Raw genomic sequence first — 14,273 nt, 5'->3', positions numbered from 1 at the left:
GTTATGTTGCACAAGCTCCTTCCTAAATTGTTTGAAAATTTCTCCTACAACCATAACTTGTTCTTCTTTCATTATAAAGCTTGAATATGCTCTGACTATTGGAGAAATTTGATCCAATTTTTTTATTCTTTTAGCTTCTCTTTTTGCTATATTTATTATCACTAAGGGTGTGAAAGGTTGTTCGACATCTTCATTGTTATTTTGAACATTCTCATCACCCTCTGATTCATGTTTTGGTCCTGACAACATGCGCACCTCTTTAGGTCCTTCCGGTACATTTTCAAGATCAATATTGGGATCTTCTTCAGGGTCAAAATTAGAATCCTCACTTTGAGGTTCATATTCCTCCTCCTCCTCCTCTTCGAAGGGTTTTAGGTCAGAATCCTCACTAAGAGACTCATAATCTGGTTCATCCAGATACTCAATGCTGACAGAATAATTTTTTGAGTTATCAATGTTGTTAGAAGCGTCTTGCTTCATATTTTCGTTGAGAAAAAAAATAATAAAATAAAAAAATTAGAAATATTATTATAATTATTTTTTAACTCATAAAAAAAGCACTAGATAACGCAAAAAATAAATGCTTATTGTATCTTAAAAAAAAATATGCAAATTATATATCAAAATAAAGATCTCAAATTTAGGAATTTTTTAAGACAAATTTGGTCCCAATCTAATCGAACATGCGCCGGCACACGCCCTAAGAAGGTGCTGGATCAAGAAATTTTTTTTTAATTTAAAATGCCACTCTCGGGGAGGCGCGTGCTGTACATGTGCCACCTTATCTGTCTCAATCGATGTCATGCGCCATACCATCATTCCCCACGCACCACCAGCTTCATAGTGGGGTTATCCACGCGCCGATTGAGGTACCCGATAGGTCCCACATGCCAGGTGTCCTCTTAATTTTTTTAATTAAATAAATTAAATATATATATAAATTTTTTTTGCGGTTTGGGGCTTCGGGCTTGTAGCCCAGAAATCTTTTTTTTTTATTTAGGCTTCTAGGCTCGTAGCCCAGAAACCTTTTTTTTTAGTTTTGACCACGTCAAAAAAACGTGTCATTTTGACGAGGACGGAAACGACGCGTTGTTTCTGTCGTCATCTTCCCTCAGTCGGGTCAACTTGACTCGGTTCCTCCCGAGGGTCGGGTCCGTCGGACTCGAAAACTTTGGGAGGCCATATCTCCTCCGTCCAGTCTCCATTTTACGCGTTCTTGGTGTCGTTTTCTTCATTTTTTTCGAGCCCTACATGTTTATGCAATCCTTTTGTTCAAAAAACTCATTTTTTTAAACACCCATTATTCAATTTGTTTTCAGTCGTGCTCGTCACTGTTGACTGCATGCAAAACATTTATAGCCATATATGAAACATTCATATTAATCAAGAAGCATATTCACATGTTCATTTTAATAGTGACAATCTTGAGTCGGACAGAGAAAGATTGAAGTGTAAACACAATAAAGAAATAAAAAATTAAACTGAGAGATTTACGTGCATAGAGTTAAGCAAATCATTATCAGTTCTTTAGACATAGGAAACGCAGCTCAGAAAAGACGAAAGCTCTGATACCAATGAAAGAAAATTTAAGAGGAAAAACATACCTAGAGTCATTAATTCACACATACGTATGCGAGAATAAAGTTACATCAGTCAAACTTCATTCGAGTACACAGCAAACGCACTCAGAGAGAGAAAAAGCTTGTAAGGAGAAAAATGAGACGGATCAAAATTGAAAGCGTTCTATTTCTTTCTTCATGCAGAGAACCAAAATCTAAACCGACTGAAACCACACTCATAACCACCTTTTATGGGAACGTGCAGTAGTTTCTCTAATTGCCCATATTTCAAATTCAAAGGTTGAAGAATATTACTTTTTAAGGCTCTGAGTAAATCGCATTTTGAACCCAAACACTTTTCATAACTCTCATAAGAGCCCTATTCCTAATTTAGGCTTTTATATGAGCCTGATCCACCAAGGGTGGATAACCCAACACAACAACTCCTTGACTTCTGATATATTCATAAAATTTATTTTGCGTTTCACATTTTTTTATTTAAAAAAGAAATATAGAATTAAATAGGTATATCTTGAGTCCTTTCTTCAAATTTATATGAGTCAAGTTTGAAAGCCCTCTTATATAAAAAATTACAATTTTCAAAACCCAAACTTAAAAAAAAAATTGGGTTTAAACTTCAAGCGTTAATCTGATTGATCCGACTAGTATTCACAGCTAGAGTTGGATAGCATTTCAAATTGGTTTCACTGATAGTAACTACTCTGGAACTATCACTTGAAAAAATCTTTTAAATTTTTGTTTTATCAAGTACGATTTTATTTTTTGTGGGTTGGCAGAGGAAGAGTGTTTAATTATAGAAATTGAAAGAATTTGTTGACTCGCAACTTAGAATTCAAGAGCCTATGGCATGAGCAGTGACTCGAAAAAACTATGGGACAAATTATATTTCTTATTGAAGCAACTACTACAAAAATCATGATTATCAAGAATATTACATATTTCACCATGAGATGTTGGGTGATTATTTTCGACCATGTCTATAAAGAAGTCAATAAATGCACTGATCCACTAGCTCATAAGACATCATATGAAGATGTTGATATTTCTATCCTTAACAACTTATCTCATGATTGTGAAAACTTCATGCCTTCAGACATGATTGGATCTTAATGTGTGTTTGATTTTTAGTTTGTCAAAAGTTCATTTGTTAAAAGTTCATTTGGCAAAAGTCAATTTAATAAAAGTTAGTTATTATAATAAAATTTATATTTAGATATATTTTTAAAAAAATTAATTTGATAAATTGAAAGTTATTTGGATTGTAATAGTAAAATGTACTTTTAAATATACAGTTATTAAAAAGAACATTAATTTATGATAAGTTATAATTTTTGTTATACAAATATAATAAATTAGAAAGTTTTTAAAAATGTGATAAATACATGAAATTTGATTTGTTAAATAAAAATTTGCTACACTAAATATTAAGTTAAGAAGTAAAGTTTTTGACATATCAAGGGAAAATTTAAGAGTTTTTTAATATTTTATTGCATTGATTAATTTAAGGCTTGTTGTTGTTGTTGTTGTAATATAATATAACCAGTTCAACATAAAATCAAAAAAAAAACATGAATACTTATTAATATAATTTTTATTTTTAAAAAAGTATTATCTATAGACACCAAGGGGATAAAAAAGTTCAATAGAGACGTATTAAAAACGGGGAAGGAGAGAAACATCAGAAGAAAAGGGGGAGTTTGATAAAATAAAGAATCAATTATACATTTCACTTCATTATTTTAATACTCAAATTCAAATATGAGTTTAAAAAACTCTCAAAAGTTACATTTTCAAAAATTTACATTCACTCACTTTTAGGAAGTATATTTAAAAAATTTAGTTTTTTTATTAAAATATATCCAAACAACTTCCTAAATTTTAAAAGTGAAAATTTTTTTAAAAATGTAAAAAGTTAAAAAAAACATAAATGCGTGAAGTTGGCAGTTGTTATTGTCATGAAAAAATCAAGTCTCGTTTTGTTAATTACAATTACAAAAGTGAAGAGAAGGACGCGGCCCACCAAACGTGGAAGTGGAACATCAGGATGTCAACGGTCAAGCACGCCTTACTATTATTGGTGAGGGGATAAAAACAAGATAATGTTGAGAGTGGGATTTGAACCCACGCCCTTTCGGACCAGAACCTTAATCTGGCGCCTTAGACCAACTCGGTCATGTCAACGTAACGCTGCAAATGCAAAACAAAGTTATTATAAGAATGATAAAAAGAAGCAGACAGAAAACAAAAAGATAGGGAAAATATTTCTAAAATATGCAAATAATAATTATCTATTTTACATATTTCTAAAGATCCATCATTTATCACAACAATGTAGTCAGCTTTACTAAGATAAATGATCTATTTTACAGGGGCAAACATGTTATTTTACCAAAAAAAAAGGCAGTCAAGTATTAAAATATTAGAAAATAATTATCATATTTTGCAGTACCTAATTGTCTTTTACATATTTTGGAGCTATTTTTTTGTCATTTTTCCTTATTTTATTAAACAAATATTTCATCAAAAGAAAAGAGTTAAATTTGTGTAAATTTTAAGAGTTATGATTTGTATAATTATTTCAATATTTTTGAGTATATGAGTATTTAAAATTACAAAATAATTCTTAAGTTTACTTCAACTATGGATTTAATCTTTCAAGTTTAATTTTTATCAATTTAATTTTTTATATTTTTTAAAATTATCATGTGAGTCCTTTAAATTTTAAAACATAAATTGACACTTAAAATAATATAATATTTAAATTTTATTAATAAATTGACATATATATGTAACTAAATGAAATCAAATTAACCTTCAAATAAATTAATTTTTATCAATATAATCTCTTACAAAGTATTTTATTCTCTTATTTTATAAAATTTTAGAGTCTTTTTTATCCAAATAATTATACTTATTTTTATTATTATATATGGTTGTTATCAATATTATATTATTTATATTAGCAAATTTTAATAGTGGTACCTTCTTTTTAAACAATAAGGATAAAATTGATAACTGAAATAATATAAGGAACCAAATTAACAAAAATTAAATTTGAGAGACTAAATTAATAACTAAAAAAAATTTTAGGGACTTAAAGTTGCTTTATTCCTAATAATTAAAGGGAAAAACTTATATATTTAGTTTTATATACTTAAGGTGCTTGTTTTCAATTAAGTCAATACATATTTATCTATTATAGATTATTTATTCAATAATAAATTCTTGTTATTAATACCATTAACATATTAAAATTTATATGTCTTGATTTAATGAGATAAAAATATATAAAACATATAAGGGTAAGTATATAAGTACTGCCTATAATTAATATACTTTAAATATTTTGAAAAATAATATAATAAATAAATACACACACGCGCACACACACATCTAACAAGTTTGATCATGAATTTAAATATGTACTTCTTTCATTTAAAAATGTAAACTATTTATTTAGAAGTTGGATATTAAAAAATATAGGACATTTTTAGTCTTTTAAGATATTATCATTATCTTATTTTTTAAAGTGTCCCTATTAAATGAATCACTTTATATTTATTTTAAAGTAAAAAATTTTAATAAATAATAGTAAATATGAAAAAGATATAATTATTTTGAAAATAAATAATTATTTTAGGGAGAAATTTAGTTAAAAACATCTTAGATTTTTTAATGAAAGAAGTACCTCTATAATTATTTTAATTAATTATATATTTCATCTAATTCTGTGAGCATTAAAAAACGCAATGATCAAAAAAAGGTGGTTTGCCAATCAATACAAAATTTGAAAATACAACTTCGTAAATTGTGGTGAGGGACAATGTCACAATGGGAGGATGCCCTCCACCATACGGGTGCATGATAGGGCCCCCACCGGATTAAGGTCCCCCATCCAGAAACTTCCACTCACAAGTCACAAGGTAAGTAGGGGCCAATTTGTTTTAAAAAGGTAATAATAAAAATGGGCCATGAATAGTCAGTCATGCCCATTTTCCACATGGTGGCCATGGCCCACCCTATTGTGCGGGTCCCAATAGCCCAACAACAAAGTTGCCTGACGGGCAAATGGTGGGTCCCATGCCAATCCCCCACCAGCCGTTGGTCGGTCTACCCCAGGGGAGTGCATGCGTGGGACCCACTGAGAAAGTTAGGCTTGCCAAAGTGGGCCCTGTGGGTTTGGCATGGCGACGAATAATGGAATCGTGTAATATTGGCCGTTGGATTGACAGGTAACCGGCCCCCAGCCTCGCCGTACATGGCAAGTTGTGTTGCGCGGCAACTCAGTTGAGATCCTTCAAGATAAAGTGGGCCCCTTCTGCCCATGCGCCCACGTTAAGTGATGGGGCCATGCTTGCGGAACCGAAGGGTCTCAGATATCGACACGTGGCATCCGGAAAATGGTGAAGGTGAACAATATCAACTAAACAATACTATCCTCTCTTAAAAAGATTGATAGTCCTCCATTTATTTTTAACCGAATTTAATCTTTTAATAAAATAATTATTTATTTTTAAATTAATATTATTTTTTTATATTTACTTATATTTAATAAATTATTTTAATTAAAAATAAATATAAAATTTTTTTTTAGGTATTACTTAAAAAATATAATAATTATATCTTAAAATATTAAGAATGATTTTTATTTTTAAACATCCAATCTCTAAAAAAATTATCTTACATTTTTAAATGAAGGGGTAATTCTTAATATAAGGTATTTAGTGATGTATTAATTACTCTATTTATTTAAAAATATAAGATATTTTTTATTGAATCTTACTTTTCAATAAAGTAGTTAATTATTTTCAAACTAACATTATATTCTATATATATCTCTATTTAATAAGATTTTTTACTTTAAAATAAATATAAAATAATTTATTCATTAGGAATACTTTTAAAAAAAGTAACAATTACATTTTAAAACACTAATAATGCCTTATATTTTTAAATATTCAATCGCTCAAAAAATGTCTTAACAAAGGGAGCATATTTTTTAATATTATTTTTATTTAAATTCTTTAATTATGAGAAAGAATATAATATAATTTGAAAAGTTTCATTTAAACATAGATAAAATATGAAATTTATTCTTTTTTAAAACAAAGGTAGTGAATTAACTTAGTGAGATGATTAAAAGTGTCTTGTAATAAAAATGTAAAAAAAGTATATTATTACATCTATGGAGTACACAATAAATTATTACTAGACGGATGGGTCAATAAATAAATAAATAACCCGAAAGGATTTAAAATGAGGTGCATCCTTTTTACAATTAAAAAGAATTAGCTGAGTTAGATTATTAGATCTTACCAAGGCAATTACATTTCTCCAAGCTAAGAAATATTTACAAATCGTTTATCAATAATATTTTTACATTAATAACAGGATTTGAAATAATAATCTTATAAGTCTAGGGCCAAACTTAGACTACCCTTTGTTCTGGGAAAAAAAAAAGACTACAATTTACAAGACAATTTGAGATAAAATTGCTCAAACTAGTAAAATTCAATAATGACATTTTAAGATCTTATTTTTTTAAAAAAATAAAAATATAAACTTTTAAAAATATTTTTTTTAAAATTTACAATCATTTCAATTTACTATACTATTTTGTCACATTGTCATGTAATTTTGGACAATGATATTTCTTTAAATTTGTTTTATAGTTTGGGATGAAGGGAGTAATATGAAATATCTATCTTTATTTAAAATTTAATTAATTTAATATAATTTATATTTAATATTGGGTTAAATTGCAATTTGACCTATAAACTGTAAGTCCAAAAGTGTTTGAAACTATAAACTCATTTTTTGTATAATTTTTCCTCTCAATTTTTAGAAATAATGCAATGCAGCTCCTACTATTAATAAAAATTAACTTTAACTGTTAGTTAATCAGAATATGATAGAAAAATACATCAAAATTACAAAAAAACAAGCAAGAAAATTTTCTAGATCCTTTTTTTTGTAATCTTTTAGGTCATTGTCTATACTTTTTGGGTCCTTTTCTGTATTTTTCTTGGTTCTTTTCTATAATTTTTTAGTTTTTCTATCATTTTTTAGACAATTAATTATCAAAGTTAATTTTTGTTAATTGTAGGTATTACATCGTATCATTTTCAAAAGTTAAGGGGAATATTACACAAAAAATGAGTTTAAGATTTTTAATATTTATGGATATATAGTTTAGAGACTAAATTGCCTTCTAACCCTTTATTATTTTAAATAGTTGTGTAAAACATTTATTTATATTATCATATTTAATTATTTAAAATTCTTTAAAGTGGGGAGGGGAGAAGGAGTAGAAAATTTGATTATGAAGGCAAATATACATTTTTAAGTTTTAACATAATTTGAGACTAATTTAATAGTAGAATATTTTTAATAGTATTAAAAGTTAAATTAAAATATAAGTTTCGAAAATAGAGAAGGGGCGGCTAAAGTGAAGCGAGAATATTGTTGTATTTTATTATGCTATCGTTACTCATTAACTAGTGTTTCACCCGTGCAATGCACGGGTCCTCTTATAAGAATTATAATAATTTTTAATTTAACTTGTATTACTAAATGAGTTATTTAAATAAAGTTATAATAAGAAATATATTTTAAAATAATTAAAATATATGATGGTATTGCAATAATAAAAAAATTGCAATATAAATGAATTCAAAATGTGATGAATCAAGATTCAAATTCCTATTGAGAGAAGTGATTATATTTAGTTTTTGACCATACTTAAAATTGGAATTACATCAGTACTCAATCAACACATATACACATGCATTTATTTAAATATACATGTAGAAAACATTTTCTAAATATAATAGATGTGAGTGTACTACAAAAGATATAGGCATGAAATCATAACATACACAAATGAAATACATCTAATATAATATGCAATATATCTAACAGGAATAAATGTTCAACAATTCATTTAAACATGAGGTAATATATATATATATATATATATATGTATATATAGGAGGGAGGTAAATGAAGGTGTGCTTTTTTTCATCAATGAGTTGTTCAATCATAGATAATAAAATCCATGTAATACCTGAACACAGCTCTAGCCATAAATACCAGCAAAACTTGGTAAAATATTCCTGAAACAAATGATGAAATTTTATGTGGATGTTAAATATAAGGAAGAATATGAATAAAAGAACATAATTGGCAAGTTAATTTTGAATATTTGAAAAGGAACAATTAGCAAATATAAGAAAACGTACTATAAAATAATTATATATAAAGTTTTATGATATATTATTTAACGATGAGTCACTAATAGATGATAGATAAGAGGCAAGGTTTATATCGAGCATGTACCTTATATATGAATCTATGTCAAACCATTAAAGATTTCTTTATAAACAACATTGTTGGTTTTGTTTGTTGGTTTACCCTCTTCATCTAGAATTAAAATCTTCAAGCCACATCTGCTACGAACTCGAGATATAGCAACGTACAACTGACCATGTGTAAATACAGGTCGTGGGAGGTACAATCCAACATTTGTGAGACTCTGTCCTTGGCTTTTATTAATCGTCATTGCAAAGGACAACATAATAGGGAATTGGCGTCTGCATATTGTGAAAGGTAAACTTGTATCTGATGGAGTAATAGTCATTCGAGGAATTAAAACTTTTTGACCTTTTGAGATTCCTGTCATGATCTCAGCTTCAATGACATGTCTGACAAGTTTACTGACAATTAATCGAGTGCCGTTACAAAGACCAATAGATTTGTCGATATTTCGCATAAGCATAATAGGAGCCCCTACTTTAAGCTTGATTTCATGGTTAGGTAGTCCTGACATTGTTAATGAATTCAAGAATTCTGGCGAGTGAATATCTTGTAAAGCACCTCCTATTTCATCTTGTTTAGAAACTGTGTCTGCGCTTAAGTAGCAAACTTCATCACCAGGGAGCATGGATAAAACATATTCATTGACTTCATCAACAATTGCTAATGTTGGAGCTAAGATAGCACGCTCCTGGAAATAACATGCACTATGTATATTCTGTAGCAGTTCTGGATAAGTGGAATCAATAATACACCTAAGAGGATCTTGAGTAGGGTTTAACAATAACTCATCTGGAATTGTAATTTCTTCTGCTTCTTTATGGTTGTTGTCAACTTTTCCATCACCAATTGAGATAATCCAGTTTGCAAATTCTTGAACTCTCATTGCATCTTTAGATGTTGCATTAGTCAATAGTCTCATATTTTTAGTCAATGTAAAAACCTTACAATCTTTCCATAAATATGAAGAAGTGATTGTAGAAAATACAATATCCTCTCTACTACCTTTTCGCACAACTGGAAGAATTTGTCGAAAGTCACCACCAAGCAAAATAACTTTGCCACCAAAGGGCCTTAACGCAGCATCTACTTGTTGAACTTTCATGATATCTCTCAGAGACTTATCAAGAGCCTCAAAACAAAATTTATTGGCCATGGGTGCTTCATCCCATATTATTAGGGAAGTGTTGATAAGCAGTTCACTAAGATGACTACCATGTTTTATATTACAAATTGAATCTTCATTAACTGCAATTGGAATGCGAAATTGAGAATGAGCAGTTTTACCTCCTGGCAATAATAATGAGGCAATACCACTTGAAGCTACGTTCAAAACAATCTTTCCCTCAGAACGTAAGGAGGTGCTCAATGTATTCCATAAATATGTTTTTCCAGTTCCACCATGGCCATAAACAAAGTACATGCCACCATTATTACTTTTGACTGTAGATAACACTTGGTCATATATTTTCTTCTGTTCAGGAGTCAAATTGTTCAACAAACAAATTAATTCTGATGATAATAATTTTTTGTCATAGCTCAACTCCATACGTATAAGTTTGTTGCTCCTTAATTCCATAACAGATGACTGTGGCAAAGGCATAGAACCAAACTCAGATAATGTCCTTGCATTTACATTCAAGAGCTTCTCAATCTCAAGCAAGGTTAAATTTTGCAACTCCTCATCAGATAACTGAAAACCTAATGGACTTAAATAGTTAGAAGTATGTAAAATGTTGTATTTTTAATAGCATTTCATAAAGTAAAATTAAAGACAAAGAAATATGAATTGTAAAGATAAGATACAGGTAATAATATGTACACATTTACCTTGGTGTCCTGTTATTTGTCTCTGTTGATACAATATGTCATTAGACAATGGTTTCCAAATTTGTCTCCATATAAACTCTGGACGTGATAAACAGTTACAGGCTAATAAGGTCGAAAACAACCGTCTCAGATAGTTGGCTGAGGCCCATTGAGCTGCTTCAAGTATCCCATCAGTATACTCTTTATCATCATCTAACAATCCTAAAGCATAACATGCATCTCTGAATGAATTATGGTAGATACCATTCACTGTACGAAGGGATTTGTAAGAGGTTGGGCCTTTAATGGTTGCAAGAAGCATGCGCAAGTAGTATGACTCACCACTGCCTGGTGGTGTGTAATACATCCTTCCGATGGAAAATCCTTTTTTCTTGGTGTCCATTCACAAGTATCTTTGTGATATGTAAATTTCATAGGGAACTCTGAGTAAGTTAAACCTTTGGCATTTTCATATTTAGCATTAGCAATGAACCAAGCTTCAAACATAGTCGGTTTCCCATTATTTCTAGACATAACATGTTGAAGATCTTCATTCTCCTCAAATACCACCATTTGATGATTAGGCAAGTGAAATGATAGTCTTTCAACAGAGGGATTTCTATAATTAATATCGAACCCTAAGATCCTCCAAACTGATTCACATGACGAAACATATCGACAATCAAAAAACATTTTGATCTCATCACGAACCAAACCCTCACTTACATCATCTGCTTGAGTATAGAATGCAGCAGTAACTCGATCATAACCTTTATTAACATATTTAAAAAGATACTTAATGGAGTCTCCTTGATTACATCTTTCAACATTAATGTGAGCTCCATATTTTAGTAAAAGAGTTGCGTTATAGGGGATAACATATCTGTTATCCAATGGGATCCCATTCTTCATGACATGTACACCATTATCTTCCCTTTTATACCTTGGATATCCATCTTCATGGATCACTGTTGTAGAGTTAAAGTTTTTTGGGAATTGCTTAGTACATATTCCTTTGTCCATACATGGAGAATGAGGATTAGCTATTCCACATGGCCCATGTAACATATAATTCACCACTACATCATGTAACTCAGGTTGTGCTTCTTTATTAGGGATTTCTGCTGAAATGATGTTGTCAATATCTTTAGCAGTAGATAACTTATCTTTATTTGCAAGGAAAACCAAAATATGAGCATGGGGAAGACCTCGCTTTTGAAATTCAATTGTATATAGAACTGTAACATAAAAACATGAAAACAAATATTAGAAAGAAATAGAAATAAACCATGCATATTACAAATGCATATGTAAACTAAATAAGAGTAGTAAAAGGAGCTTATTAATGTAGTTTGAGTAATACCTGCTTTGACACTTCCAAAAATTTCCTCTTTTCTAATATCTTTGATAAGCAAGTCTAGCTTCATTTTAAATATACGTGTGACAATGTCAGGACGATCTTCTATACGAAGTTGACGAGCTTCCAAAAATCTAGTCATTTCAGGCCATTTTGGATTAGCTGTAAAAGTTATGAACAAATCTGGAAACCCAGCCCATCTACAAATAGCCATTGCATCTTGGTAGTTTTGCATTGTGTAACGGGCACCACCAGTGAAAGAAGATGGAAGGATTACTCGTTTCCCTACAAATGAAGCCTGAGTATCACCTCTAAAAACTGCATCTGCTAAACCATTATAAACCTCTGCTCGTAGTTTTTTTTGGTTCATCCTGATATATCTCAATCTATATGACTCAATCATGGTATATGCATCAACCAAATATTGTTGATATAATTTACGGCCATATAAAAGTAGTGATCCATCCAATGCTCGATCTTGGATATTGTAAGCAAAATATTCCCGAAGTGACACAGTTCCACTCTCACCTTTCATCTTTCGTTGCGTCTTCTTATGTGGAATACCTTCAGTATAGCCTCCATCTCCATATGGAAATAATAGAGGGTATTGCATTGGCAAATATGATTGGTGTGTCTCAGAAATTCGCTCAAGCAAACCACTTCTATATTGAATAATAATATCTCTTCCAAGTTCAGTTGATCCAATGTCTCCCACAACCAAGGCTGCTATTTCGTTAGGTGATGTTGGCAAATTATATGTATGAGCATTTTTACCACCCTTATGAATGAGTCGAATCTTAACTTCCTGACCTTGATGATTCCCCATAAAATCTCGAGCAAGTCTATAAGTTTTAACTAATTCATTGTGATTGTCCAATATTTTTTGCAATTGTTGGACAATAGAAGGCCGCAAAGATTTTTTTGTGTCTTGGCCACTATATTACAAAAGACAAAAAATTAGAATCAAAATTTGGTTATATATAGTTATAAAAGCAATCAAAACTGAAAAGTGTAGAACAAAAGTACCTTACAGCAGCTATCCTATTTGTTGTCTCGTTGGAAGTGTCATGTATATATAACTGAGAAAATTTAGGGGGTGCTCCTTCAACAGGTAAAACACTGCCTATCATATGCATGTTTTGGCCATTAATACAATACACATAAGGACCACGACCATTGTTTACTCTTTTATCAACTTTTCCGCCCATGGACGTGAATGCAAACATCATGTTGTATGCTCTAATATTATCAAGAAAATTCTTACTATCATCATCTATGGAGTGAAATAGCCTCTGTAGTTGCCAAGGAGCATGCTTTGGGTTAGGCAAGTCAACCTTCCCTTGAAGACAACATAATCCAAACTTTGGATGAAGGTTAGAACAATTTTTTTCAAGGTCGTTCATTTATCCACATAATAGCTCCACAGTGAACACATGGATATGCTTGGTCGCCTAAATCAATAGGAGCTGAAAAATTAAAGTAATAAAATAAATTATGTCTATATTAAACTTTGATTTTATGGACATTATCAAATGTTTATAGATTGTCTGTCAAAAAAAATTAGACAATTAACATGCTCTAACATTATTTGTCACGTAATAATCAACTAACTTCCATTGTCCATGAAAGAAAATTTAATTGCAAAGTTTGTGTACTCAATGATCTATTAATATTAGCTCATTGCATAAAAATTAACTTGATGAGAATCCCATCTCATGAATGAACCTCCAGAATATATAGTATATTATTGAAAACATTTAACAAAATTGATGCGTACCAAATACCAACTATTAAAGCTTGTACTCAAACACTTACAACTAACAGGGGGTTCAACTCCAAATTGTCTGTGGGTGTTGGATGTAGAGCATGTATGTTGAAGCACTGTAATTCATCCAGATACATTAGTAGGGATGAATAGATATATAACATTAAAATTTCATTCAAAATAAACATCTCAATCATATTTAACTAAGGTAATGTAACCCAATTGTTGAACCATCAAAAGTCAAATAAAGTACAATGCATATTTTAATTCTTTACAAATTTTCACATTATTGGAGCATGAAATGTTATGCAATGTGAATTTTCTATAGTTTCGAGGTTAATTATAAATACCAACTTGTTATAAGAAACCTACCATTAGTGATATCGTATAAGGGAACTTTATGGGAGTGGCTATAAACGCTCGTCGGAGGTTTTCCCTTGTTGATTGG

At 30.1% G+C, this 14,273-nt stretch overlaps 1 protein-coding gene across 1 annotated transcript; it reads right to left on the bottom strand.

The window, feature by feature from the left end:
• Nucleotides 1-8,931: 8,931 nt before the first annotated feature.
• On the bottom strand, nucleotides 8,932-13,463 carry LOC129289243 (uncharacterized). The gene is made up of 5 exons (XM_054926034.1): nucleotides 13,087-13,463; nucleotides 12,067-12,995; nucleotides 11,162-11,941; nucleotides 10,725-11,051; nucleotides 8,932-10,595 (listed from the first exon to the last, which is right to left on the bottom strand). Exons 1-5 carry the CDS (start codon nucleotides 13,461-13,463, stop codon nucleotides 8,932-8,934), a joined length of 4,077 nt encoding a protein of 1,358 aa, XP_054782009.1.
• Nucleotides 13,464-14,273: the final 810 nt, after the last annotated feature.

Source organism: Prosopis cineraria, unplaced genomic scaffold (genome assembly GCF_029017545.1).
Source record: "Prosopis cineraria cultivar Desert tree isolate PC_DT_omini unplaced genomic scaffold, ASM2901754v1 PC12, whole genome shotgun sequence".
In the NCBI taxonomy this organism is placed as follows: Eukaryota; Viridiplantae; Streptophyta; class Magnoliopsida; order Fabales; family Fabaceae; genus Prosopis; species Prosopis cineraria.
This window is presented reverse-complemented; position numbering and strand designations above follow the sequence as displayed.